Consider the following 27,574-nt stretch of genomic DNA (forward strand, 5'->3'; position numbering starts at 1 on the left):
TTGGTTTACACAGCCAGTTCTTTATGGGTATTTAGGCACAGCTCTTCCAGTTTCCTGGTACAGCAGACAGCAGCCTTTAGTATCTATTCTCATGTAAAAACAGAAAGATAACAAACTACTAAAATTAAAATGATTTCTTACAAAGTTTTGAATTTATATAAGTAAAATGGTTAGTTCTCTCTAATATCTTTCCAAGCATTATCATCTCCAATTATTCAGTCAGCTAGAAAAACAGAGTATTAACTTTTTATACGCTTCTACATCATCTTTTAATTTTCTAATCTTCATTTCCTTATCCTAGCAATTCCATAGCTTCATGTGCTCTCCTAAATCATATGTAATTTCCTATTTTTCTATTCATTCCATTTCTTTCTGAAACTTCTTTAACTATCTTTAATGTCCCCAGGATTGCCTTGACTAATTAATGGAGCACTCATTCGATTAGAGGGTACACGTGCTTCCTCATGATTCCAAATGAAAGGCCAAGTCTGGCAATGAACCATTTCCAAGAAAGACCATATAAGCTTCAGGGCCCTTGTGGCTTTGTTACTTAGGTCCTTTCACATGGCCCCAAAGGCCAAGCAAATGGCCTGTTCCTCCTCCTCCATAGCCTCAAGACCATCTCCATTCATTCATTATTCCTGAAAACTATGTGTTTCATTTATTATGGCATGCTTACTTCTGAGTGATGGAGATAGTATGCTCCCAAGAAAGACAGATTGAAAGTAAAATAGAAAAGACAACAGACCAGCTTTAGGGCAACAGCAACCATTAACACATGGGATCATGGGATCAATAACCTGGCAATGCTCCAGGGGCAGGAACTATGTCACACCTCCCCTTATGAAGCCATGCTGGACCTGGCAACAGGCCCTACTGTATATTAGGATATATAATTCTATATGATAATATAGAATTCTATACATTTTAGCATATATACTTCTATATGCTAAATTTAGCTATGCCTCCAAGTCCCCGGGGCCCTGGGAGCACCAAAGTCCATTTCTCGCAGGGCTCCTTCCACCTGGGTGAACTATTGTTGATGCTGTCTGTTGGTACCAGCTCCCCTTTAACTTGCTCAATGATAGCCACTGTGCTGTCATTACTGTAAGGTCCTTCCCTTTTGCTGTAATTAAACCATCAAGAGGTCCACTCCACCTTGTCACATCTCAGCTTCAGGCCTTGCTTGAGATAAGAGAAGCGCCTTTATATGTTCAGCATATCCAGTCTGTCTGAAGCCATCTAGGAAAAAGCAGACACTTTCCCACTGAAGTCAGACAAAGCAACCATGTTAGGGACCCCACACCACAGTCAGACTATAGCTTTAGGGAGACTAAAGCTTTATTATTTGTTTGTTTTTGTTTTTGTTTTGGAGTTGTTTTCTTTTTGTTGTTTTTGAGACAGGGTTCCCCTGTATAGCCTTGACTATCCTGGAACTCACTTTGTAGTCCAGGCTGGTCTGGAACTCAGAGATCCCACTCTCTCTGTCTCCAGAGTGCTAGGATTAAAGTCATGTGCTATCGCCACCCAGTTCAAAGGTTACTTTTTACTTATTTATATATTTTATTTATTTACTTTACATGCAGATCACAGCCCTCCTCTCCTCCCAGTCACACTCTTACAAATTCCTCTTCCAATATCCATTTTCTTCTCAGAGAAGGGAACCCCCACTCCTACCCCCAACCCCACCCCCACCCTGCCTTGAGCTGGGCTAGCTAGTACCAGAAGAACTAAGCACATCCTCTTTTACTGAGGCTTAACCAGGCAGTCCAGCCAGAGGAAGGGTATATCTTTCAATTTTTGAGACTGTGATATAATTATATTCTTTCTCCCTTCTCTTTTCATCTTCCAGACCCTCCCATATATTCCTCCTTGTTCTCTCTACACTGATCAGGGCTCACCAGTATGATACTTTAAACATGAGATGAACAAGGGCAAAATATATGGTTAACTGAACAGAGACAGCCCATAAGGCCTTAGCCCTACACAAGAGACAACAGGCAACTATAGAATGCTGAGAGTAGAAGTAATACCTGGTGCAGTGAAGAACACACAGATTGGTTAGCAAATATCATTATTATTATTATTATTATTATTATTATTATTATCATCGTCATCATCATCATCATCATCATCATTATCATTATTATCATTTCTTTCGTTGGGGTTATAATATAACCACACCATTTTCCCCTTCCCAGCAGAATATGAAATAAATTTTCCCCTATCCAGGTTTGAAGCCATTTGGGAACCTAGTAACCAGTTGAGGTAGGGGCTTGTGTCCCCCATGACAGTGACCCACCTTTTTATGCTCTACGTCTCCAGCAGTTTGGGTGTGGTATGGATCCATCGTGCTAGCACAGGCTAGGCAGGCCTGGCCACCCTGGGCATCACTCTGCCTTTGAGGAGTCAAGGTGATAGCTGAGGATCCTGTACCAATGTCCTAGTGGTCGTTTTTCCACTGCACAGTGAGAGGACCTGAGTTCAGCCCCTGGATCCAGTGTCCGTTCTATTGTTTCTGAAGTTTCTGATCTCTCCTCCAGGGATGGGAATCCATAAGGAGAGTTATACAATGGGTTCCTGTACCTTGAGAGAATATCCAACTCATAAGTACAATGTCACAGTACAGTGGACATGTGGACACAATGGGGCCTTTGTCTCCCAGGATGAACCACCTGATTTATTCTAAGACGCCCATATCTAGCCTGAAGTGGCCAAGATACGGGAGTAGCCAACATTGAGTCTGAAAGGTAATAGGTTAGTGTATTGTGCTCAGTAGAGGGACCAGGTAGTGTGTGTCAATGCATCACTATGAAAATTTCTCTAATATCCCAGTTCTATGATCCTAGGGTTGACTCAGCAGAAGGGCATGTTGCTCAAGTAGCAGACTCTGCATCCTGTGAAATAAGTACCATGCCACCCACCTACATCCCTAACCCTAGAATTGTACAATTTGATTACTACTACTACTACTAAAGGAACTTCATGATAGACTTATCTGTAACTCCATTATAAAATTACACATAGCTGAAGTGATAGAGGCTCCTGACAACTATGGTGTTCCCACATATCCTTGATTTGTTTGCCAAAATCAACTACCCAATTCCACAGAGAGAGACTGGGCTCAGTTGAATTTTCTTAAGCTTTACATTAGAATTTCCATCAAACAAATTATCAAAAAAGACATTATAGACACAGTAGCTGATGTGCAAATTGGCCCACCCAGTCTCCAATTTTAAATAGTCAAGGGTTTCATGGCAAAGGTAATCCCACTACTAAAGTACACAAAACCCGTAAGTTTTCAAAGCAAAGCTGCCAATTTCAACCCTATATTTCACCCTTACCTTTTTCTCTTTGGGGTAGAAGCTCCTGTCTCAATGGAGTTGTGAAATCTCTGTCCCAGAACATTCTTTCTCTAGCCAATTATTTTTTTAATAGAACGATCCCTTGTTTCAGCACACTAGTGACCAATTAAGGACATGGACTTAAACGTTTGGCAGAGCTAATCTAAGAACAACTTCAGGAAGATCATATAGAGCCACACTTCAGCCCCTGTAATAAGTCTATCTCCTGTATTCCTGAGATTGTGGTAAATGGTTTACATATCTTCCTCTCTGTCAATGCTCATCCCCATTACTTTGATGCTCTTCAGCCTGGAGTTTCTGCTCCTGCCCTGGTCACTCAAAACTGTCATATTATTGTTATCCATTTACAAGATTATAGTACAATTCCTTTACATCCTTGTGATAAAGGTATGCTTTTTCAAGGCCTATTTCTCAATAATCAAGCACTGACATCTGGCTTTCAAAGTGCTTCCCTAAGTATGACCAACAGCCCCACCTTCTCCCAATGTTGGATAATACAGTGATATGCCCTAAAAGACAAAAATATACCCACATGCAAGTATGCCTAAATGCAAATATTTGAACGTAGGAATAATTTCAGAGCATCAAAAACCTGTCTTTCATATTATGGAAAATAAATGTAAATGCTTTTTCCTGGTGTAATTTAACCAGGGTGAACCTAGATGTGAATTCTTTATTTCTCTCTCTCCATATCTTCCATTGTTTCCATGGCTCTAATGCATCGATCTGGGCCTGACTTAAATATGTTTCTCTATGTCTATGTCTGTCTCTGTCTCTGTCTCTGTCTCTGTCTCTGTCTCTCTGTCTCTGTCTCTGTCTCTCTCTCTCTCTCTCTCTCTCTCTCTCTCTAGATTGAGTCACACACAAAGCAACATATGGGGAAGAAATTAATGATACTGTAATGAAATATTTAACAGTTTTACCAGTGAATAAGTCACTGACTTCAACTGATCTAAATTAAAAAACATTATAAATTCCATTGTTTTTCACACAGTATCTGTATGTTGTATTCAATATTTATGGTGGGTATTCATTTTTAAAAACAGCTTTTATTCTATTTGCCATTTTCTAAAAATGATTATCATAACACATACATAAATGCACATTTATTACACTGTGAGTCAGGATCATAAAAGAGAACATATTTTAAAACAACAGCTATGCCTTAGGTTGGATTATAATGGTAGATTACTCGACAAAACATCCAGTCTTTTAGATTATAGAAGAAATTGCTATTTAAAATGCATCACCATTGGAATAGACTTTAGGTAAGGATAGTTTGGTACTCTCAATATGATGCTTCCCTGAAGCAGAATACTCTCATAGATGCCCAGAATATTTCCCTGTGGTTTTCTTGGTTGGGTTTGGATTCCAGCAGATTAGGCAGGTGAGTTTCCTCAGACTTAGGAGTCTTTGAGGAAACCAAGGTCCAGGTGGACCAGTGCTGGCTTGTGAGGCACACAGTGCATTAGAGTTCAAGACATAGGAGATACATGTACATCTAAGTCATTTGACAGACATATCTGCCTATGAAACCAGTTGTCACTGCCCAGGAGAATTCAGCTGACACTGAAAGATGTGACGAAATTTCCTGGGATTGCTTCCTGGCCTCTTTGCACACAGTAGTAACATGCAGCAGCGCACTGGATCCTTAGCTACATTCCGAGCTAAGCAGCGCTGCTCACAGCTAATTTGAAGAAACCCCACCTTATGCTTGATATCCTGGGATCTTCCCGTGGTGTTTGGGGCATACAGATCTACCACATAGAAAGCTCTTTATCTTTCCTTCCTCAGTTTTCTCTCCTTCATCTCTGACCCACCATCTTTGCATGTGTGCCTAGCCCCAAATATAGGTATGTAACTGTTTACAGAGAACACAGAAAATCTGAGAGTGACATAGGGACTTTGGAGAAAGACAGTGAAGTATCCTGAGTAGTCCCTGGTGATTGGGGTGGACTTAGGAGAAGAGATGGTAACAGATCTCGGAGATAGCTCCCTGTGACTGCCAGGCTATGAGTAGGACATGTTTCGGATGGGAGGCCAAGTCCATGGCTTGGCAAGCAGGAGAGGATGTGGGGTGAATTGTTTCTCCTTTTGAAATGTGCTTGTGCCCTACATCAATCAGGTTCCTGGGCTTTCTGATGTTTTCAGCAGTTGTTCTAAATGAACGCTGCTGCCCCCTGGTGGTCGACAGTTTGGAAGACACGCTGAAGCATCAATCTGGACCCAGATGGTTGGTGTGTATGTCAGGCCTGGGTCCAGGGAAAGAAGAATCAAAGGAATTGGCAGATGCTCTTATCATAGTCCTACCTCAGGCTTGAAAAATTGAGTAGAGCTGCCTGTACTTAGCCCTGTGTCCATCCCAGAGTCATATTCTGCCACATCGAAACAGTATACTCTCCAGGGGCCCAGCTGAAGTTGCTGGTCTTCTCCTTTGTGGCATCTGCACACCTTGCCTTATTCCCTGAGCTCTCAGCCACAAACAACCCTCTGCTCTACCAGCATAGGGTGCTCCAGGAAGGGGAGATCTTTAATGTGACAGCATTCTTGTGGTCTGAATTCCAAATATTTGCACACTCATGGCAGGCTTGGCAGCTGTACACCAGATACTTTATCCTAAATGATTTAGGCCTAAGCCAGTTACCTCAGCCCAGAGAACAGAAATGATAGATCTGACTCAGGCTCTTAGATAGGGGAAAGGAAACTCTACCACCATATACATGGACTTCACTATAATTTTTACTACTCTGTCCACTGAATATATGTTTGTATGTATGCATGTATGTATGAATGAATGAATGATCAATAAAGAGTGCATCTCACTACTAGGAAACATTGACCTTTCCTAGAGGCTATTTGTCTTTCCCTGTGAACTATGATCCTCCACTGCCAGGTTGCTGACCTGGCTTCCCAACAAAGAGCTCTAACACCAATGGGACCTATTGATATTCTGATGACATACCCTGATTACATGCTGCCTGAGACATTCTGGTAAAGAAGAATTAGACAGCTCAACCCCACAGGTTGATGGAGGACACCAGAGGCAAAGATCATCCTCCCAGAAACAACTGGCAGAACTCATTGGTAATTGAGCTTCACCAGGCATCTGAGGTGGACAAAACATTCTGAGTTACTCAGATTAAGGTATGTTATACCTAAATAGGCATTCTAGTTCAAGATAATGCCAGGTTTCTGTTCAAATAAATCTAAAACAAAGAGCCCTTCCCACGAAGGGGTGCAAATATGAGATCAATACCTCAGTAACTCTAGGGGAACTGACTTCAGCAAGATCCTGCCTGCAAGGGGATGGTAAACATTTACTTGCGAACTTTTATACGTACCTATTCCAGGTGGGTTGAAGCATTCATTTGAACTAAACCTGCTCAAGTAGTAGCTTCAAGGCACCCCCAAGAACTGGTCCCCTGATTATCCTCCCCCCCCAGCAATGATATCTGACAATTACCCAGCTTTCATAGCCAAAAACTTCACAATTAACAACTAAAGTTTACTCATAGATTGAAAAAAACATCATTGTGCATATAGTCCTCAGAGCAATAAGAAGGTTAAAAAATTATCAGGACATTAAAAGAAACTCTAAGAGGACTCTCATTAGAGTCCAACAAAGGATGGATAGATCTCCTTCCTTTGCTTGGGGCTGCTGCACTCCATATAGGGAAGAATTTAGTCCCCATGAGATTACATTTGAAAGATTTCCCCCACTGCTTTCTGAGCTCAGAGGCCAGCAGTTAGCAGAACTCTCTCTAACATCCATTCGTAGTTAATACAGGCTCTCTAGTTCTCCATAAAGGGTATTTATCAGACTATCTGAGAGACTTAGCCAACACCTAAAGCCATCACCAGTTTCTGCTTGTTTAAATCTGGAGATAATGTATGGGTCAAACAGGTAACCCTGGAAACAGATAGAACCAACTTGGAAGGGACCCTACATGGTGATTTTCTGCACTCCTTTGGCTGTGAAGGTAGCTGCCATTAAAACATGGGCCCATCATACCCCAGTCAAGAAAGTGGAAGCCATGGATGTCCTTGCCAAATGGACTGTTTCTGGGAGTATTTATCCATTCATCATGCCCCCAGACCTTTTGGTTCCCTACCCTTCTACCTTTGCCAGAGTCTTATGTTTTGCCCTATGGGTATGAGTTTAAGGTGATGATCCAAACCCTATGGTCCTTAGGAATCGATTTGGGAACTAAAGAAGACAGATACAGGGAAGGCATTAGATAGCATGACTACAGACCAGAAACCCATATTTATCTTGACCTTGGTTTGCTGGTTTTAGTGGAGAAATGGAAAGATGGGGGGTTTACCTTTTGAGATAGAAATACAGAGTTTACAACTGTGTGCATGCCCTGTAGCTGTCCCCCAGAAACAGTTTCCATTGCAAAAATTTGGGTTGTAAAATAGGGGCTTTCACTGGTTGTTGCCCTCACAAAGAGCTGAAAGCTAGCCCTGAGGAGCAACTTCAGGCCCGAGACTAGAGGTAAGACCAACTTTTCTGCTCCAAGTGACCTGCCTGGTGGACTCAGAACACACAAAGGCAATTCCTCTGGAAACAGACACTTCCAGTTTCTAGACACCATGGGAGACAGAGCTGATCACCCAGAAGTGTGAGGAATCCTGAGACTGCAGGGCAGGAAAGACTGCGATTTCTGCCCACTTTGCCCACACCCCTGGCCCAAGAGGAAACTTTATAGTGCCTCTGAACACAGGAAGATAGAAGCAGTCAAGCTGAAGGAGCCCTGAGGTCCAGACTGTGCCTGGATCTGAATGGACCCCATCAAATAGCTCCCTGCACCCAAATACCATGGAAGGAAGAGCTAGACCTTCACAGGGGCAGACACGCCTGGGAAACCAGAAGAGACTACTCTCTGCTCTCATTTCTGACTCTAGAGGAAAACACCTAGCGCCATCTGGGCCCTCTGCACACAGGGACCTAGGAGAAGTAGGGGCAGGCCCTTCTGGTTCCCGCTAACAGGGATAGCTGAAAACCAGTGGACAGGAATGACTACACACCTGAGAACAGAACACTCTGTTCCCATAACTGGCTATAAGAAAAACAGGAAAACAGGTCTACAGCACTCCTGACACACAGGCCTATGGGATGGTCAAGCCAATGTCAGAAATAGCAAAACAAGGGAACACCAGAGACAACCTGAAGGTAAGAGGCAAGCACAGGAACCCAAGCAACAGAAACCAAAACTACATGGCATCATCAGAGCCCAATTCTCCCACCAAAGCAAACACTGAATATCCAAACACACCAGAAAAGCAAGATCTAGATTTAAAATCACATTTTATCATGATGATGGATGACTTTAAGAAGGTCATGAATAACTCCCTTAAGGAAATACAGGACAACACAAGTAAACAACTAGAAGCCCTTAAAGAAGAAACACAAAAATCCCTTAAAGAACTACTGGGGGGGGAGCAAAACAGGAGAAGGAAATGAACAAAACCATCCAGGAGATAAAAATTGAAATAGAAACAATAAAGAAAAACAAAGGGAGACAACCCTGGAAATAGAAAACCTAGGGAAGAGATCAGGAGTCACCTTTCTTTGTTTTGTGCATTTGGTGTTTTGACTATTACATGCGAGCATCACCAATAGAATACAAGAGATAGAAGAGAGAATGGCAAGAGTAGAAGATTTCATAGAAATAATAGACATAACTGTCAAAGATAATGTATAACAGAAAAAGCTACGGGCCCAAAACATACAGGAAATCCAGGACTCAATGAGAAGATCAAACCTAAGGATAATAGGTAAAGAAGAGAGTCAAGACTCCCAACTCAAAGAACCAGTAAATATCTTCAACAAAATCATAGAAGAAAACTTCCCTAACTTAAAGAAAGAGCTGCCCATAAACATACAAGAAGCCTACAGAACTCCAAATAGATTGGACCAGAAAAGAAACTCCTCCCATCACATAATAGTCAAAACACCAAATGCACAAAACAAAGAAAGAATATTAAAAGCAGTAAAGTAAAAAGGTCAAGTGACATATAAAGGCAGACCTATAAGATCACACCAGACTTCTCACCAGAGACTATGAAAGCCAGAAGATCCTGGACAGATGTGACCCTAAGAGAACACAAATGCCAGCCCAGGTTCCTGTATCCAGCTAAGCTCTCAATTAACATAGATGGAGAAACCAAGATATTCCATGACAAAACCAAATTTACACAATATCTTTCTACAAATCCAATCCTACAAAGGATATTAAATGGTAAAGCCCAACACAAGGAGGCAAGCTACACCCTAAACAAAGCAAGAAACTAATCATTTTGCAACAAAACAAAGACAAGCACAAACATAATCTCACATCCAAACACAAATATAACAGGAAGCAACAATCACTATTCCTTAATATCTCTCAACATCAACGGACTCAATTCCCCAATAAAAAGACAATGATTAAAAAACTGGATACACGTGATGGGGCTGGAGAGATGGCTCAGTGGTTAAGAGCACCGACTGCTCTTCCCAAGGTCCTGAGTTCAAATCCCAGCAACCACATGGTGGCTCACAACCATCTGTAATGAGATCTGATGCCCTTGTCTGGTGTGTCTAAAGGCAGCTAAAGTGTACTCATATATAATAAATAAATAAAATATTTAAAAAAAAACTGGATACGCAATGAGGACCCAACATTGTGTGTGTGTGTGTGTGTGTGTGTGTGTGTGTGTGTGTGTGTGTGTGCTTGAGTGCCAGCAAAGGTAAGAAAATGGAGTCAGATAACTTGGATCTGGAGTTGGAAGTGGCTGTGAACTGAACAACATGGGTATTGGAAACTGAACTCAGATTCTCTGGAAGAGCATTAAGCACTTGTCTACTGAGGAATAATTCTATCTCTCATTCATCTCTAACTTTACTATAAAAACACATTCTTCATTTTTCAGACATTTTGTGTTGAATATATTTTGCTCATAATACTTATTGTAAATTGCAAAAAATGCAATATTTTATTATTAAATTCAAGGGAAAACAAAGACATTTCAGGACTTCTCCAAAAAGCAGTGTTTATTTGGAAAGTCTTCATTCTCAGTTAAAATGGAGGATTTGCAACACCATATTTTGGTTGTATTTATTGGGTCCAGGCTCCCATTACAAAAGACCATGAGCTGGAGGACTTCAATGGAACAAAAGTTTTTACAGAAGCTTACAAAGACATGATCAAGGTCCTAGAAGATTCAGTGCCTGGCAGATGTATCCCTTAACTTTGAATTAATGCTATTTTTGCTACATCTAGGCTATTTTTTTTTACTTTTTTGTAGTTTACCACCTCTAATCTTTTTTATTCTCCATCTTTATTAAATGGGGTATTTCTTCATTACATTTCAAATGTTATTCCTTTTCCCAGTTTCCAGGCCAACATCCCCCTAACCTCTCGCCCTCCCGTTCTATGTGGGAGTTCTCCTCCAAATCCTCCCCCCATTACTACTCTCCCCCAAAAAATCTTGTTCACTGGGGGTCCAGTCTTGGCCGGGCCAAGGACTTCCCCTTCCCCTGGTGCCTGTTACTAGGCTGTTCATTGCTACCTAAGAATTTGGAGCCCAGGGTCAGTCCATGGGTAGCGGCTTAGTCCCAGAAAGCTCTGGTTGGTTGGCATTGTTGTTCATATGGGGTCTCAAGCCCCTTCAGCTCTTTCAGTCATTTCTCTGATTCCTTCAATAGGAGTCTCATTCTCACTTCAGTGGTATGTCACTGGCATTCAGCTATGTATTTGCCATATTCTGACTGTGTCTCTCAAGAGAGATAAACATCTGGTTCCTGTCAGCATGCACCTCTTTGCTTCATCCATCTTATTTAGTTTGGTGGCTGTATATGTACAGGCCACATATGGGGCGGGCTTTTAATGGGTGTTCCTTCCGTCTCTGTTCTAAATTTTACCTCCCTATGCCCTCCTAAGGGTATTCTTGTTCTCCTTTTAAAGAAGGAGTGAAGCAAGCATCCACATTTTCATTATCCTTCTTGAGTTTCATGTGTTCTGTGCATCTTGGGTAATTTGATCATATGGGCTAATATCAACTATCAATGAGTACATACCATGTATGTTTTTCTGTGATTTGGTTACCTCACTCAGGATGATATTTTCCAGTTCCATCCATTTGCCTATGAATTTCATAAAGTCATTGTTTTTGATAGCTGAAAAGAATTCCATTGTGTAGATGTCCCATATTTTCTGTATACATTCCTCTGTTGAAAGGCATCTAGGTTCTTGCCAGCTTCTAGCTATTATAAATAAGGCTGCTATGAACATAGTGGAGCATGTGTCTTTGTTATATGTTGGGGCATCTTTTGGGTATATGCCGAAGAAAGGTATAGCTCCGTCCTCAGGTAGTTCAATGTCCAATTTTCTAAGGAACCTCCAGACTGATTTCCAGAATGGTTGTACAAGTATGCAATCCCACCTACAATGGAGGAGTGTTCCTCTTTCTCTGAATCCTCGCCAGCATCTGCTGTCACCTGAGTTTGTGATCTTAGCCATTCTCACTGGTGTGAGGTGAAATCTCAGGGTTGTTTTGATTTGCATTTCCCATATGACTAATGATGTAAAACATTTCTTTAGCTGTATCTCAGCCATTCAGTATTCCTCAGCTGTGAATTCTTTGTTTAGCTCTGAACCCCATTTTAATAGGGTTATTTGTCTCCCTGAAGTCAAACGTCATGAGTTCTTTGTATATTTTAGATATTAGCCCTCTATTAGTTGTAGGATTGGTGAAGAACTTTCCCAATCTGTTGGTTGCCATTTTGTCCTAACAACAGTGTCCTTTGCCTTACAGAAGCTTTGCAGTTTAATGACATCCCATTTGTCGATTCTTGATCTTAGAGCATAAGCCATTGGTGTTTTGTTCAGGAAATTTTCTCCAGTGCCCATGTGTTCGAGATGCTTCCCCACCTTTTCTTCTATTAGTTTGGGTGTAACTGGTTTGATATGGAGGTCTTTGATCCACTTGGACTTAAGCTTTGTACAGGGTGATAAGCATGAATCAATCTGCATTCTTCTACATGCTGACCTCCAGTTGAACCAGCACCATTTGCTGAAAATGCTATCTTTTTTCCATTGGATGGTTTTGGCTCCTTTGTCAAAAATCAAATGACCGTGACCATAGGTGTGTGGGTTCATTTCTGGGTCTTCAATTCTATTCCACTGGTCTATCTCACTGTCTCTGTACCAATACCATACAGTTTTTATCACTATTGCTCTGTAATACTGCTTGAGTTCAGGGATAGTGATTCCCGCGGAAGTCCTTTTATTGTTGAGGATAGATTTAGCTATCCTAGTTTTTTTTGTTGCTCCAGATGAATTTGCAAATTGTTCTGTCTAACTCTATGAAGAATTGGTTTGGAGGGGTTGGGGATTTAGCTGAGTGGTAGAGCGCATGCCTAGCAAGGACAAGGCCCTGGGTTCGGTTCCCAGCTCCGAAAAAGAAAGAAAGAAAGAAAGAAAGAAAGAAAGAAAGAAAGAAAGAAAGAAAGAAAGAAAGAAAGAAAGAAAGAAAAGAATTGGGTTTGAATTTTGATGGGGATTGCATCCTTGATGGGGATGTAGATACTTTTTGTAAAATGGTCATTTTTACTATATTAACCTGCCAATCCATGAGCATGGGAGATCTTTCCATCTTCTGAAATCCTCTTCAATTTCTTTCTTGAAACGCTTGATGTTCTTATCATACAGATCTATCACTTGCTTGGTTAAAGTCACACCGAGGTATTTTATATTATTCGGGACTACTATGAAGGGTATCATTTCCCTAATTTCTTTCTCACCTTGTTTCTCTTTTGTGTAGAGGAAAGCTACTGATTTATTTGTTAATTTTATACCAGGCCACTTTGCTGAAGGTGTTTATCAGGTTTAGTAGTTCTCTGGTGGAACTTTTGGGATCACTTAAATATACTATCATATCATCTGCAAATAGTGATATTTTGACTTCTTCTTTTCCAGTCTGTATCCCCTTGATCCCCTTTTGTTGTCTGATTGCTCAGGCTAGAACTTCAAGAACTATATTGAATAAGTAGGGAGAGAGTGGGCAGCCTTGTCTAGTCCCTGATTTCAGTGGGATTGCTTCAAGTTTCTCTCCATTTAGTTTAATATTAGCTACTGGTTTGCTATATATGGCTTTTACTATGTTTAGGTATGCGCCTTGAATTCCTGATCTTTCCAGGACTTTTATCATGAAGGGGTGTTGAATTTTGTCAAATGCTTTCTCAGCATCTAACGAAATGATCATGTGGTTTTTATCTTTCAATTTGCTTATATAGTGGATTACGTTGATGGTTTTCCATATATTAAACCATCCCTGCATCCCTGGAATGAAGCCTACTTGATCATGATGGATGATCATTTTGATGTGCTCTTGGATTCGGTTAGCAAGAATTTTATTGAGTATCATTGTGTCGATATTCATAAGGGAAATTGGTCTGAAGTTCTCTTTCTTCCTTGGGTCTTTGTGTGGGTTAGGTATAAGAGTATTTGTAGCTTCATAGAAGGAATTCAGTAGTGCTCTATCTGTTTCAATTTCATGGAATAGTTTGGATAGTATTGGTTTGAGGTCTTCTTTTTTTTTTTTTTGGTTCTTTTTTTTTGGAGCTGGGGACCGAACCCAGGGCCTTGTGCTTCCTAGGCAAGCGCTCTACCACTGAGCTAAATCCCCAACCACGGTTTGAGGTCTTCTATGAAGGTCTGATAGAATTCTGCATTGAACCCATCTGGTCCTGAGCTCTTTTTGGTTGGGAGACTTTTAAAGAATGCTTCTATTTCGTTAGGAGTTATGGGGTTCTTTAAATGGTTTATCTGTTCCTGATTTAACTTTGATACCTGTTATCTGTCTAGGAGATTGTCCGTTTCCTGCAGATTTTCAAGTTTTCTTGAATAGTAGTAGGAGCTGATGATTTTTTGAATTTCCTCTGATTCTGTAGTTATGTCTCCCTTTTCATTTCTGGTTTTGTTAATTAGGACACACTCTCTGTGTCCTCTCATTAGTCTGGCTAAGGGTTTATCTATCTTGTTGATTTTCTCAAAGAACCAACTTTTCGTTCTGTTGATTCTTTGTATAGTCCTTTCTGTTTCTACTTGGTTGATTTCAGCTCTGAGTTTGATTATTTCCTGCCTTCTACTCCTCCTGTGTGTATGTTTGCTTCTTTTTATTCTAGAGCTTTTAGGTGTGCTGTCAAGCTGCTGATATATGCTCTCTCCTGTTTCTTTCTGCAGGCACTCAGAGCTATGAGTTTTCCTCTTAGCACAGCTTTCATTGTGTCCCATAAGTTTGGGTATGTTGTACCTTCATTTTCATTAAATTCTAAGAAGTCTTTATTTGTTTATTTATTTCTTCCTTGGCCAGGTTATCATTGAGGAGAGCATTATTCATCTTCCCTGTATATGTGGGCATTCTTTCCTTACTGTTTTTGAAGACCAGGTTTAGCCCGTGGTGGTCTGATAGGATGCGTGGCATTATTTCTATCTTTCTGTACCTGTTGAGGCCTGTTTTTTGACCAATTATATGGTCAATTTTGGAGAAAGTACCATGAGGTGGTGAGAAGAAGGTATATCCTTTTTTTTAGGATAGAATGTTCTATAAATATCTGTTAAATCCATTCAGTTCACGACTTCTCTTAGTCTGTCTATATCTCTGTTCAATTTCTGTTTCAATGATCTGTCCATTCATGAGCGTGGGGTGTTGAAATTTCCTACTATTATTGTATGAGGTACAATGTGTGCTTTGAGCTTTAGTAAGGTTTCTTTTATGTGCATAGCTACCCTTGTATTTGGAGCATAGATATTTAGGATTGAGAGTTCATCTTCATGGATTTTTCCTTTGATGAATATAAAGTGTCCTTCGTTATCTTTTTTGATGTCTTTTGGTTGAAAATCGATTTTATTCGATATTGGAATGGCTATTCCAGCTTGCTTCTTCAGACCATTTGCTTGGAAAGTTGTTTTCTATCCTTTAACTCTGAGGTAGTGTCTGTCTTTTTCTCTGAGGTGTGTTTCCTATAGGCAGCAAAATGTTGGGTCCTCATTGCATATCCAATTTGTTAATCTGTGTCTTTGTATTGGGAAATTGAGTCCATTGATGTTGAGAGATATTAAGGAATAGTGATTGTTGCTTCCTGTTATTTTTGTGTTTGGATGTGAGATTATGTTTGTGCTTGTCTTCTCTTTGTTTTGTTGCAAAATGATTAGTTTCTTGCTTTGTCTAGGGTGTAGCTTGCCTCCTTGTGTTGGGCTTTACCATTTATTGGCATTTGTAGGGCTGGATTTGTAGAAAGATATTGTGTAAATTTGGGTTTGTCATGGAATATCTTGATTTCTCCATCTCTATTAATTGAGAGTTTTGTTGGATGCAGTAACCTGGCTGACATTTGTGTTCTCTTAAGGTCTGTATGACATCTGTCCAGGATCTTCTGGCTTTCATAGTCTCTGGTGAGAACTCTGATGTAATTCTTATAGGTCTGCCTTTATATGTTCCTTGACCTTTATCCCTTGCTGCTTTTAATAATCTTTCCTTGTTTTGTGCATTTGGTGTTTTGACTATTCTGTGATGGGAGGAATTTCTTTTCTGGTGAAAAACCCTCAGACAGAGGAGACTCTCGCTCCAGGCCTGAGGACACACACCACTCCACAAACACACGGGACTCAGTCTTGATGTAAAAACAGGAGGTTTACTTTGGGATACCAATGCATTGGGGCTCGACACGGTCCTCACACAGGAGGGATGTGAAGAGCATCGAGCAACAGAAATGTACAGCTTAAATAGTCATTTAAGATTACACAGTTTCATTAGCTCAGCTATTTCGGTGCCAAGGATAACTAGGCAGATGTTTCTCATCCTGGAATTCATGGGATAAGGCTGTAACCACATCAGTGCAGCTATTTCAGTACCAAGGACGTCTGACTTGATATATGTTTTCTTAACGTGGGTTTCCCAGGAAAGGGACCAAGGATATCTGTCTTGGCAGGTGTTTCTCTTCTGGAGTTCCTAGGACAAGGCTATAGCTATGTCAGCACAGCTGCATTCAGTACCAAGGACATCTCACTTTTATAGTAATCAGTTAGCTTCCCAGAGATGTTTCCTGTCTTGTAATTGCCCTGCAGTAAATATGTTCTATACCCTCTATTCTTATGGTCTGGCAGCTTCCTAGAGAGTGGGTGGGAATGTGCTTTCTGTACTTTCTGGTCTATTGTCTAACATCTAGGGGCTAAGCAAGGGCCAGCTTAAAAGATTTTTATTCTTAAGAAATAGCTGCACTAATATCAAACAGGGATCTTTTTTTGTTGTTGTTGTTTTTGTTTTTTGGAAGATGTCTTTTTTTTTATTTAGAGAATACTTTATTAGTTATTGTAATCAAACCCACATAGATAAGACCTTACATATTTAATACAGTGCGTTACCCCTGTACAAATGGAAAAAACTTAAGTTCAACATTTCTAGACCAATATGGCTGTTAATTTCTGTACAGTGCCAACTCAACACAGTAAACGGGGATACTTTTTTCCAAAGTTGACAGCACAGCTAAAGTTTCAAAAAATTCAAATTATATATCTGTATATATATATTTATATTTATATAAAAAGACCAATAATAGCAGTGTGTTATGCAGCAGCAGCAGCAACAGCTTTTCCAGGTTCTGCAGTCATCTGAACAAAACTGTAGAGACATCCAGCACACTCCATTAAAAAAAAAAAAAAACTAAAAAAACAAAACCCGAGAAAACAGCACAGTTCTGTTACTCTTGTGGTACCTGGCACCATTTTTTTTAAATTAGCTTCTCAATCATCATCTGGAAAGAAAACATTCTGAGCAACATCATTAAAAACAGCTCTGATAAAGCACGGTCACTACTACGTATCATAAAGCAGGTACAAGCTATTTTATATCCACAGAGGTATGATACAGTACTGTCCTACATCTATAATACTAGAGGATACAATTTAAAAGGCATTATTTGAGACTTGATTCTACTTTTCCAGCAGAGGGCCCAAAGGATGGTGTGACACAGCTTTGTAAAGAAACATACTCTAGACAGGATTTCCTTTCACTAGTGGCACAGTTCTAAGGATTCATTCTCTCCATGAATGTCAGCTAAAACTGTTATTAAAAAAATGAAATATCCCTAAAACAAAACTCAAACGGGGATCTTTCATTCCCCCATTTTCTTTTGTGCCAAGTTCTAATCATGGAACTTCTGAATCTAGGTCTTCTAAGGCAAAAGCTTGGTACTGTTATCTCAACACTAATAATTGTACAGCGCTAATTTTTTCTAATAAAAGTCACTAGCCTATTTAGTATATATGGTTAGAAGTAACAAAAGAATTATTAGGGGTCCCATTAGGGTAGAAACTAGGGTAGTCAACCAAGGGGATGGGTGAACCAGTCTTCAAACCATCTTCCATTTGTTTCTCTCTCTCTCTCTCTCTCTCTCTCTCTCTCTCTCTCTCTCTCTCTCTCTCTCTCTCATGGATAGTCTCTCTCTCTGCTTGGCCATTGACTCTTTATTCACTCTTGAATGATCTATATAGGAACAGCATTCTTCTTTTAGGGCTGTACACAAACCTCCTTACTGTAAGAACAGTAGGTCTAGGCCGCGCCTGTTTTGCAGAACCACCTCAGACAGGCTGGTCAATGATTCTTGTAACTTAGATACAGAGTTCTCTAGGGCCTGGATATCTTTATCTATGACTGTAATGGGAAGCTTGGGTGGCTAGCGCCGCAGTTCCAGTCCCTATGCCTGTGGCAACTTCCAGTCCCAAGAGTACAGCCAGGGTCATACTGTTAGGCTCTCTCTTAAACCTCCGGTAGCCTGTAAGATATTCTTCTAAGAATGACTCTTCAGGATGATAAATTAACAGGGGTACTAACTGTACAAGGACACAAAAGGAGGCGTTTTGACTTAACATGGCCAGAGAAACACAAGGAGTCAAACCTGAATTACAGACCCACCACCCTTCTGATGGGGCTGGCAGATATCCGTGATTAAGGCTGAACAACTGGGTGGTGTTACACAGGCTCTGGTGGGATGCCAGGACCACGCCCACACAGGTCCCTTTCCCTGATACTGTAGAGGTTGTTAACCAAGGGCCTGTCTGTCTCCAATGACACTTATTGTCAGAACTTTCTAAAGATATATTTGAGTTAACAAGTCCTACTGCCTCATAATAAGGGGTGTTGTTTCATAACATAACCAACAGGACTGGGTAGCCTCCGGGTTGCTGGCATTTAACACTTGATAGGCCAGGGTAACTATATTTGTTAGCTGATCTACAGTACGTGGAGGAGAGGTGGATAGAGGCATTATAGTACCTCAGTCCCTGCAGGGGTCCTTGTCACAGGCTCCAGGGACACCGTAGGTTTGGGCTGAGGTTTGAGAGGCTGCAGAACGAGATGGGGCCCGATGGGGACAGAAACAGGAGCCTCTATCTTAAGGCAAATGGAGAATATGAGTCTGTTATCATAACTGGTCTTATAAAAGCGCAATCCCCACATCTTCCCTCTCGTCCAACCTTGGGATTCCTGTTCTTTCTTGGTAAATATAATATTTAGGGGGTCGGTCCCTGATGCTATAAAGCTTCGATTAACTGAGATTAGGTCCCAAGAAGACATTGGCTTCCAAAAAAGTCTCCAGTGGTTTTAAATGCCCATTGTTTACAAAAGTAATGATCCAGCCCCCCATACCTATGGGCCTCCAACCTAGTCCTGCCGTCTCTGGGACAGACGTAAAAAGGGGTTTGTCTCAACCTCCTCTGGGCTGGAGAGTCTTTGTAGCCAGGATTATCTGCCCATAGGACACTACTCTGGTTGAGAGAGACCTTTTCAAAATGGGATGTGAGTCCATAGGTGTTTCTTCATATGTATATCTTGGGATGCCCCATGTATCCAGTCTAGCCATTAAGGAACAAATGTCAGGTATGAGTGGCGGCCACCATGTCCATAGTGGGGCCATTTTGCTTTGTTCCCATACTGTATCTCCTATTTGCGAGATGACTTGCCAGGTTAGTTTCTGGGGGGAATGGGGGTTTGAACTACTTACCATACTCAGATTGGCTAACAAAAGCAGAAACAGAAGGATGACACACACGCAATTTGAGGGGGTTCTCCGTCTTTTCCACTCTCCATCCCTCATCTGGAGGATCTGCAGGCTTAACATGGGAGGCATGGATCCAGGTAGGGATTCCTTCGAACTTAACAGCTGTGGGAGTTGTCAACAGTACCAGATAGGGTCCTTTCCAAAGAGGCTCAAGGTTGGCAGTCGATGCCGTCGTACGTAGACTGAGTCTCCAACCTGGAACTGGTGTGGCACCTGCAGGTCTCCGGGATGATAGGCTTCAGCGAGCTGGTTCCAGACTTCTTTCTGAATAGTCTCTAGGGCCTTTAACCTGCTGTAAAAGGGTCGAGAAATATGAACTTCAGGTGGGGTGTGGGGATTAAAATTTACTAAAGGTGGATGTTCACCATACATGAGTTCAAAGGGAGTCAATCCAAACCTGCCAGGGGTATTCCTGGCCCTAAATAAGGCAAAGGGCAGGAGGGCTGTCCAGTCTGTAATGCCAGTCTCCAAGGACAATTTAGTCATGGTCTCTTTTAGAGTTCTATTCATCCTTTTTACCTGACCTGAACTTCGGGGTTGGTAAACACAATGTAGCTTCCAATTAAACCCCAAGACCCTGGCTAGTCCCTGACTTACCTGGGCAAAGAACGCGTGGCCATTATCAGATCCCATTACCTTGGGGATTCCAAACTGGGGAAAGATTTCTTCTAGAATCTTTTTAGCCACAATCTGAGCAGTTTCTCCTTTGGTGGGGAATGCTTCAACCCACTCTGAGAAAGTGTCTACAAATACTATGAGGTACTTGTAGCCATATCTGGCAGCCTTCACCTCTGTAAAGTCCACCTCCCAGTAGCTGCCAGGCCTGTCTCCTCGCAGCCTACGACCTTTTGGGAGTCTTCTAGGCTGGGCATTTACCAGCTGACAGGGAACACATTTTCTGACTGTCCTGTCGGCCAGTTCCCCCAGCCCGATGATGTAATAGGGGTAAGCCTGGACAATAGTCTTTAAGTGTTTGGCACCCAGATGGGTGAGTTGATGCAGTTGTTGCAGATAATCAACAGCCTCTTTCCTTGGGAGGATGTTTTTCCCATCTCCTGTCTCATATATCCCTTGAGGGGAGTGTTGATGGAACCCCAAATCAGCCATTCTCTTGAGGTCCTCCTTGGTATACTGCAAGTTAGTCACATATGACTGAACTGGACAATCAGAAAGGGGAAAAAGGGTTACTACGCTTGTTGCCACTTTTTTAGCTTCCTGGTCAGCTAACTGATTTCCAAAGGCCACTGAATTTCTAGCCTTCTGATGTCCAGGGCAATGGATAATGGCCAACTTAAGAGGCCCGTGGACGGCTTCTAAAAGTTCTAGAATCTCTTGTTTATTTTTAATGTCCTTTTCTGCAGAGGTTAAAAGTCCTCTTTGTCTATAGATGGCTCCATGTACATGAGCAGTAGCAAAGGCATATCGACTGTCAGTGTAGACATTGAGTTTTTTCCTTTTCCCAAGCGCAGGGCCTGGGTCAAGGCTATTAGTTCTGCTTTCTGAGCCGAAGTTCCTTCTGGCAGGCTGCTGGCCCAGATGACTTTTTCTCCATCTACCACTGCCGCCCCTGCCACCCTTTTACCTCCATCTAGGAAGCTGTTACCATCTGTGTACCACGTCACTTGGGCGTCCGGCAGGGGTGTATCTCTGAGATCCCGACGTACTCCAGTTTCTTCAGCCAGGACTTCTTGACAGTCATGAAGCACCGTGGCAGCTTCAGATCAGTCTCAGGCAGCAGAGAGGCAGGGTTGAGGGTGACAGGAGGTGAGAACTGGACTCTGTCCTCATTTAAAAGGAGGCTCAGGTAGTGAGTCAGTCGGGCATTTGACAGCCAGCACTCAGGGGGTTGCCTGATGATGTTTTCAAGCGCATGGGGGCTACTATAATCAGGTGCTGTCCAAAGGTCAGCTTATCAGAGTCTTTCACCAGCAAGGCTACAGCTGCTATCGACCGTAAGCAGGCAGGCTATCCACTAGCCACAGGATCTAGTTTTTTGGATAAATATGCTATTGGCCTCCTCCAGGGTCCTAATTGTTGAGTCAGAACCCCTCTTGCTATTCCCTTTTTTTCATCTATATATAAGGTGAAAGGCTCAGTCACATCTGGTAGTGACAGTGCTGGGGCCGTGAGGAGGGCCTTTTTGATAGAATCAAAGGCCTGTTGTTGTTCTTTTCCCCATATGAAAGGGGCTTTCTCCCTGGTTAGAGGATATAGAGGATCTGCCGGCAGGGCAAATATTGGTATCCACAGTCTACAGAATCCTGCTGTTCCCAGAAATTCACGCACTTGGCGGGGTGTGTGGGGAACGGGGATCTGAGTCACAGTTTTTTTTCTGGTGTCTGTTAGCCATCTCTTTCCTGCTTTTAGAATATACCCCAAGTACTTTACCTCTCTCTTGCAGATCTGAGCTTTCTTAGCTGATGCCCTGTATCCAAGCTGGGATAGTTCTCTCAGGAGGAGGTCCATACTGCGGCACTCGTCCTCAGTTTCCCCTGCCAGCAGGAGATCATCGACGTACTGCAAGAGAGTTACCTGGGGGTTGCTGGTCTGGAAATGAGCCAGATCCTGATGTAACGCCTTATCAAAGAGAGTGGGAGAATTCTTAAATCCCTGGGGGAGTCTGGTCCATGTCAGTTGTCCATTTAGGCCAGACCCTCGGTCCTTCCACTCAAAGGCAAAGATCTCTTGGCTAGCAGGGTGAAGTTTCAGGCAAAAGAAGGCATCGTTAAGGTCTAACACAGTATACCAAACTCGGTTGGGAGGTAGAGAACTCAGCAAGTTATATGGATTTGTCACAGTAGGGTGTATGTCCTGTACCTTACGATTTACTTCCCTTAAGTCCTGGACCAGTCTGTAGTCCCCTGTCCCTGGTTTCTTAACAGGCAGCAGGGGCGTATTCCAAGGTGAAGTGCATTTGACTAGTACCCCTAGTTGGAGGAGGTGCTGGATGCCAGCTCTTTCCTCCTGACTCATGGGGTACTGTCGAACTGCCACAGGGGTGGCAGTGGCTTTTAATTCTACTACCACTGGGAGCTGGTGAGCGGCCAGCCCAAGCCCTGCAGTTTCAGGCCAAGCTCCTGGAATCTTATTCATCCAGGTAGTGAGTTCCTGTAGGTAGTTGTCTGGTGGGAGATCGAAAAGTCTATGTTCATCTCCAATTCTTAAAGTCAAAGTAGCAATTACATCAGGATTGGGGGTCACGGCAGGCCCTTGAGGAGAGAATGTAATTTGGACTCTCATTTTGGTTAGCAAGTCCCTCCCCAGAAGGGGAGTAGGACATTCAGGAATGACCAAAAATGAGTGAGATACCCGGCCCACTCCTAAATCTACCGTTCTTCAGGTAGTCCATGAGTATTGATGATGCCCAGTAGCTCCCACAACCCATGATTTCTTTTTAGAGAGTGGTCCAGATGTTGAAGCAAGACAGAATGTTGAGCTCCTGTATCAACTAGGAACTCCACAGGTTTCCCCTCCACTTTAAGCATTACCCTAGGCTCAGGGAGGAGCACCGAGCCCCGTCCCCACTAGTCATCATCTTCTAAGGTTAACACTTTTTTAGGTGGGGGTGTTTCCTTTTTCTTGGGACATTTATGAGCCCAATGTCCCTTTTCTTTACAATAAGCACACTGGTCCTTTTCCAAAGGTATGTGATTGCCCAGGTCTCTCACTCACCTACCTCTGTCTCTTCCTCTAGTACCGCGTTCCCTGTCACTTACTACTGCGGCCAGGATCCAAGTAAGATTCTTTTCCTGCCTCCTGTCTCTTTCTCTTTCCCTTTTCAATTCACGTTCTTCTCTTTCTTTCTCTTTTCTTTGCTCCTTCTCCTCTTCTGTCTCTCTCTTATGATACACTTTCTCTGCTTCCTTTACTAAATCTCTCAAGTCCATATCCTGTAATCCTTCTAGCCTCTGTAGCTTTTTCTTAATGTCTGGGGCAGATTGTCCTATAAAAGCCATAGCCACTGCGGCCTTTTGTTCCTTTGCGGTGGGATCAAAAGGGGTGTACCTGCGGTAGGCCTCCATGAGGCGCTCCAAGAACACAGAGGGGGGTTCAGTGAGTCCCTGCAGTGCCTCTCTTACCTTGGCCAAATTGGTGGGGCGTCTTGCTGCCCCTCAGAGACCAGCCACTAGAGCCTGGCGGTAGACTGTCAACCTCTCCCTACCTTCTGGGGTGTTGTAATCCCAATCGGGTTGTGAAAGGGGGAATCCAAGATCAATAAGGTTTGGTAGTCGGGTCATTTGTCGATCTGGTCCTGGCACATTCTTATGAGCCTCCAGCAAAATCCTCTCCTTTTCCTCTGTACTGAATAGAGCCTGTAACAGCTGTTGACAGTCATCCCATGTGGGTTGGTGAGAAAACATAATGGAACTCATAAAGCTGATTAGTTTCTGAGGGTCTTCTGAAAAGGGAGGATGATTAAGTTTCCAGTTATAAAGATCAGAGGAGAATGGCCAGTACTGAAGGGGCTGCATCCCCTCACCTGGACCCGGGGGAGATCCATAAGCCCACAAGGGAAAGACAGAAACTGGGCCAGTAGAGGAGTCAGGAATGGGTGCCGGCTGGCTGTGCATTCCCTGGGCAGGACCAGAAACATCTGCAGCCGGAAGGGCAATGGGTTCAGGAGGTCGGGTAGGCGAGAGGGCAGGGGGATAAGGAGGAGGAGAATCCAGGAGGAGCAAATCCTCCTGAGCATCAGGATAAACTTTTGGAGGAGCCGGTCGTGAGGACTCCCCATCAGAAGTTTGGACTGCCAGAATCTGTTCGTCTGGCAGTCGCCAGGATTGATTAGCCCACGGTTTCACCCAAGGAGGAGGTGTTCGAGTTAAATCCTCCCAGACTAGGATGTATGGTTGCTGATCAGGGTGTCCGTGCGGCCTTGGCTGAAAAACAACTTTTTTAACATTCTTTATAGTTTCCATATTGAAAGATCCCTGGGGAGGGGCAATCGACTTGAAATTTTGGTCACTCAGAGACGCAGAAAGTCTGCCATGGTCCATTTTTAACTTCCACGGACAGATTGTGTGCTCTTGCCCTCACCTCTCCCCAGTGGTCTAGGGTGAGACTGAGGGGGGTAGTGATCTTCTAACCCACTGTTCCAAAATACAAAAGGACGAGGACAAAGATAAACAGACAAGAGACACAAATATCCACAAGACAGCGGCCGTTTCTACTTCTTAACAAATTCGACAGAGAAAGAGTCCTAGAAGGCAGATGCCCGAAGGAAACAGCGGGCAACAGAAAAAAACTGATCAGGTTTGCGCTTAACAAACCTCACACCGGAGGCTACCAGGCATCCCTGGTCCTCCCCAGACCCTGGGGCATCCCCCAGGCTGGCAGCCTGAGATCCCCTAGTATGTCTACTGATCTCAGTCCAAATGCTCTTACAAGCGCCTGAACAGCTGCTACAGAACTTCCTTACTGAGTCCGGACGCACAGACAGAAAAACAGAACACCTGCTGCTACAGAATGCAGCCAGAGCCCTCTCAGGAGTGCTCAAATGGCTGCTACAGAATGTAGCTTGCAGAACCAGGCCAAACACTCCCATGAGTGACCGGTAATTAGAGAACTAGGACACATAAACAAAAAGACAGAACAGTTAAAGGCACCACCTTACCTCCAAGAGCAGTCTCAGTGTTGAGGGGGTGGTTGTAAATCCCTTACGAGCCCCCAAATTAAAGAACCTCAGAGAGAGGAGACTCTCGATCCAGTCCTGAGGACACTCACCACTCCACCAACACACGGGACTCAGTCTTGATGTAAAAACAAGAGGTTTACTTTGGGATACCAATGCATTGGGGCTCGACACGGTCCTCACACAGGAGGGATGTGAAGAGCCTCGAGCAACAGAAAGGTACAGCTTAAATAGTCATTTAAGATTACACAGTTTCATTAGCTCAGCTATTTCGGTGCCAAGGATAACTAGGCAGATGTTTCTCATCCTGGAATTCATGGGATAAGGCTGTAACCACATCAATGCAGCTATTTCAGTACCAAGGACGTCTGACTTGATATATGTTTTTTTTTTTTTTTGAAAAGGAAAAGGTTTATTTGGCTTACATATTACAGTCCACTGAGGAAAGCCAAGGCAGGAACTCAAACAGGGCAGAAACATAGAAACAAGAGCTAGTGCAGAGGTCACAGAGAAGTGCTCCTTTCTGACTCGCTCAGCCTGCTTTCTTATAGAACCCAGGACCACAAGCCCAGGGTGGTGCCTCCCCCATCAATCACTAGTTAAGAAAATGCCCTGCAGGCCTGCCTGATCCGATGGAGGAATTTTCTCAACTGATGCTCTCTCCTCTTAGATGACTATATGTCAAGTTGACACAAAACTAGCTAGCACAGTCCTCCAAAGCAATGATCTTGCACAAGATATTTCAATCTCATTTATATGACTAAAGAGGGGGTGGGGTAAAAATAAATCATATTAGGACTTAACTGATGATAAGGGGGTCTGTGACAGCAGAGTGAAAACTTCCATCTTCTACCACACTCAACATGCCCATCCAGACTAAGCCAGTTTCAGTAGTCAAATATACATAAGTTTAAAAATTTTAAACCTTTAAAATGTAATCTTTTAGACTCCTGAAAGAATCTAAGCATGACTATAATATAAAGTTATAATTTTATTTTGATTATTTTTATACTATTTATTTATTTGTGTATGTGTTTGCAGTATGTGTGAATGTGTATATATGTTTATAATTATGTGCTCACGTGTGTGTATGCAGTTGTGTGTGCAGGTGTGCATGAGTGCATGTGTGTGCAGCTGTGTGGGTATACAGGAGTATGTGTGCATGTGTATGTGTGCATGGTGTGTATGTGTGAGAGTGTGTGTGTGCATGCAGGTGTATGTGCATGTGTGTGAATGTGTGAGTGTGTGTATGAGTGTGTGTGTGTGTGCAGGTGTATGTGCATGTGTGTGAATGTGTGAGTGTGTGTATGAGTGTGTGTGTGTGTGTGTGTGTGTGTGTGTGTGTAGATGTGTGTAGGTCCATAGTTGATGTAGGTATCTTTTTTCACACCTTTCCACTTCATTTATTGCAGCAAGGCCTCTCATTAATCCCCGGAGTTTACCAGGTTCAGGCAGTCTAGCATTTCAGTATTGTCTCACCTCTCCTTACTGGATTTTTTCGTTGTTTGTTTTGTCTACCTGCTTGCTAGCTTGAGACGCTGGGAATGGTATCCAGGACCTTTCACCTGCTAGGCAAGCACTCAGCCACTGCTTCAATGACCTCAGTCTCCCTGGTCTCTCTGTCTCCCAGCTCTTCATTACAGATTTTGAAAATCCACCATCTATCTTGCCCCCAATCCCTACTCTCTCACCTCCTTTTCCCTCTCCCCATGACCTATTTGCATTTTTTCCCCTTTTCTTTTAAAAGAATAGCTAAAAGCAAAGCTTTCACTGTGTTGGAAAATCTGCCTCCCAGGGATCTGTAGTCTTCGCTGCAGCCCATCTCAACCAAGGGCTCTTCAAGTAATTGATGATGGTTATTAGTCCATGTTGAGTGAAGGGTATTTACTGCTCACTCAAGGCCCTGGGGTTCTTGTTTTTAAATGCTCCCCATCAACATTTGCTTTATATGTTCCATGTGTTCAATAAAAGGCTTAATGCAATCTCTGCCCTCTGTGGGAATATTTTTCTAGCCTGGTTGTCACCCTCTTACTATGTGATTTCATAACTGTTATTCTCAGCTGGAGTTGTGTGGTTTGGTTTCTCAAAGGATATTTGGAGACGTTTTTAATTACCATGATAGCAGGGGATGAATAAAGTATCCTAGTAGGCGGAGGTTAGAGATGCTGCTAAATGTCCCACAAGTCACAGGATGGCTCCTCCAAATGAGAATTATCTGGCAACTGTCAAGAATTTCAGGACTGGAACATAGCTTCGTATTAATTAATATGTCCACAGTCTAATAAAATCAATGCATTTAAGATCAGAGAACTTTCTAGAACCTAGTTTGTGTAGCTGCTCTTGTTCCATCTATAATTCTGTCATATCCAGACCTTGCTTCTTCTTTCCCTGATAATAGGGACAGAGGAAACACTTTGGCATGAGCATGTGCTGGGGAGAGAAGGTTGTGTTAATCTTGAGATTCACCAGAGA

The 27,574-nt window shown here is 42.6% G+C and overlaps 1 protein-coding gene across 1 annotated transcript; it reads right to left on the bottom strand.

Moving 5' to 3' along the window:
• Positions 1–10,213: 10,213 nt before the first annotated feature.
• Positions 10,214–26,813, bottom strand: LOC102553553 (uncharacterized). The gene is given in 9 exon segments (XM_087601126.1): positions 10,214–10,233; positions 19,456–19,632; positions 19,635–20,918; positions 20,921–21,182; positions 21,185–21,348; positions 21,351–22,883; positions 22,886–24,404; positions 24,406–24,670; positions 26,794–26,813. Coding segments are annotated over 9 exon segments (5,244 nt in total).
• Positions 26,814–27,574: the final 761 nt, after the last annotated feature.

This window comes from Rattus norvegicus, chromosome X (genome assembly GCF_021556685.1).
Source record: "Rattus norvegicus strain SHRSP/BbbUtx chromosome X, alternate assembly SHRSP_T2T, whole genome shotgun sequence".
Taxonomy (NCBI): domain Eukaryota; kingdom Metazoa; phylum Chordata; class Mammalia; order Rodentia; family Muridae; genus Rattus; species Rattus norvegicus.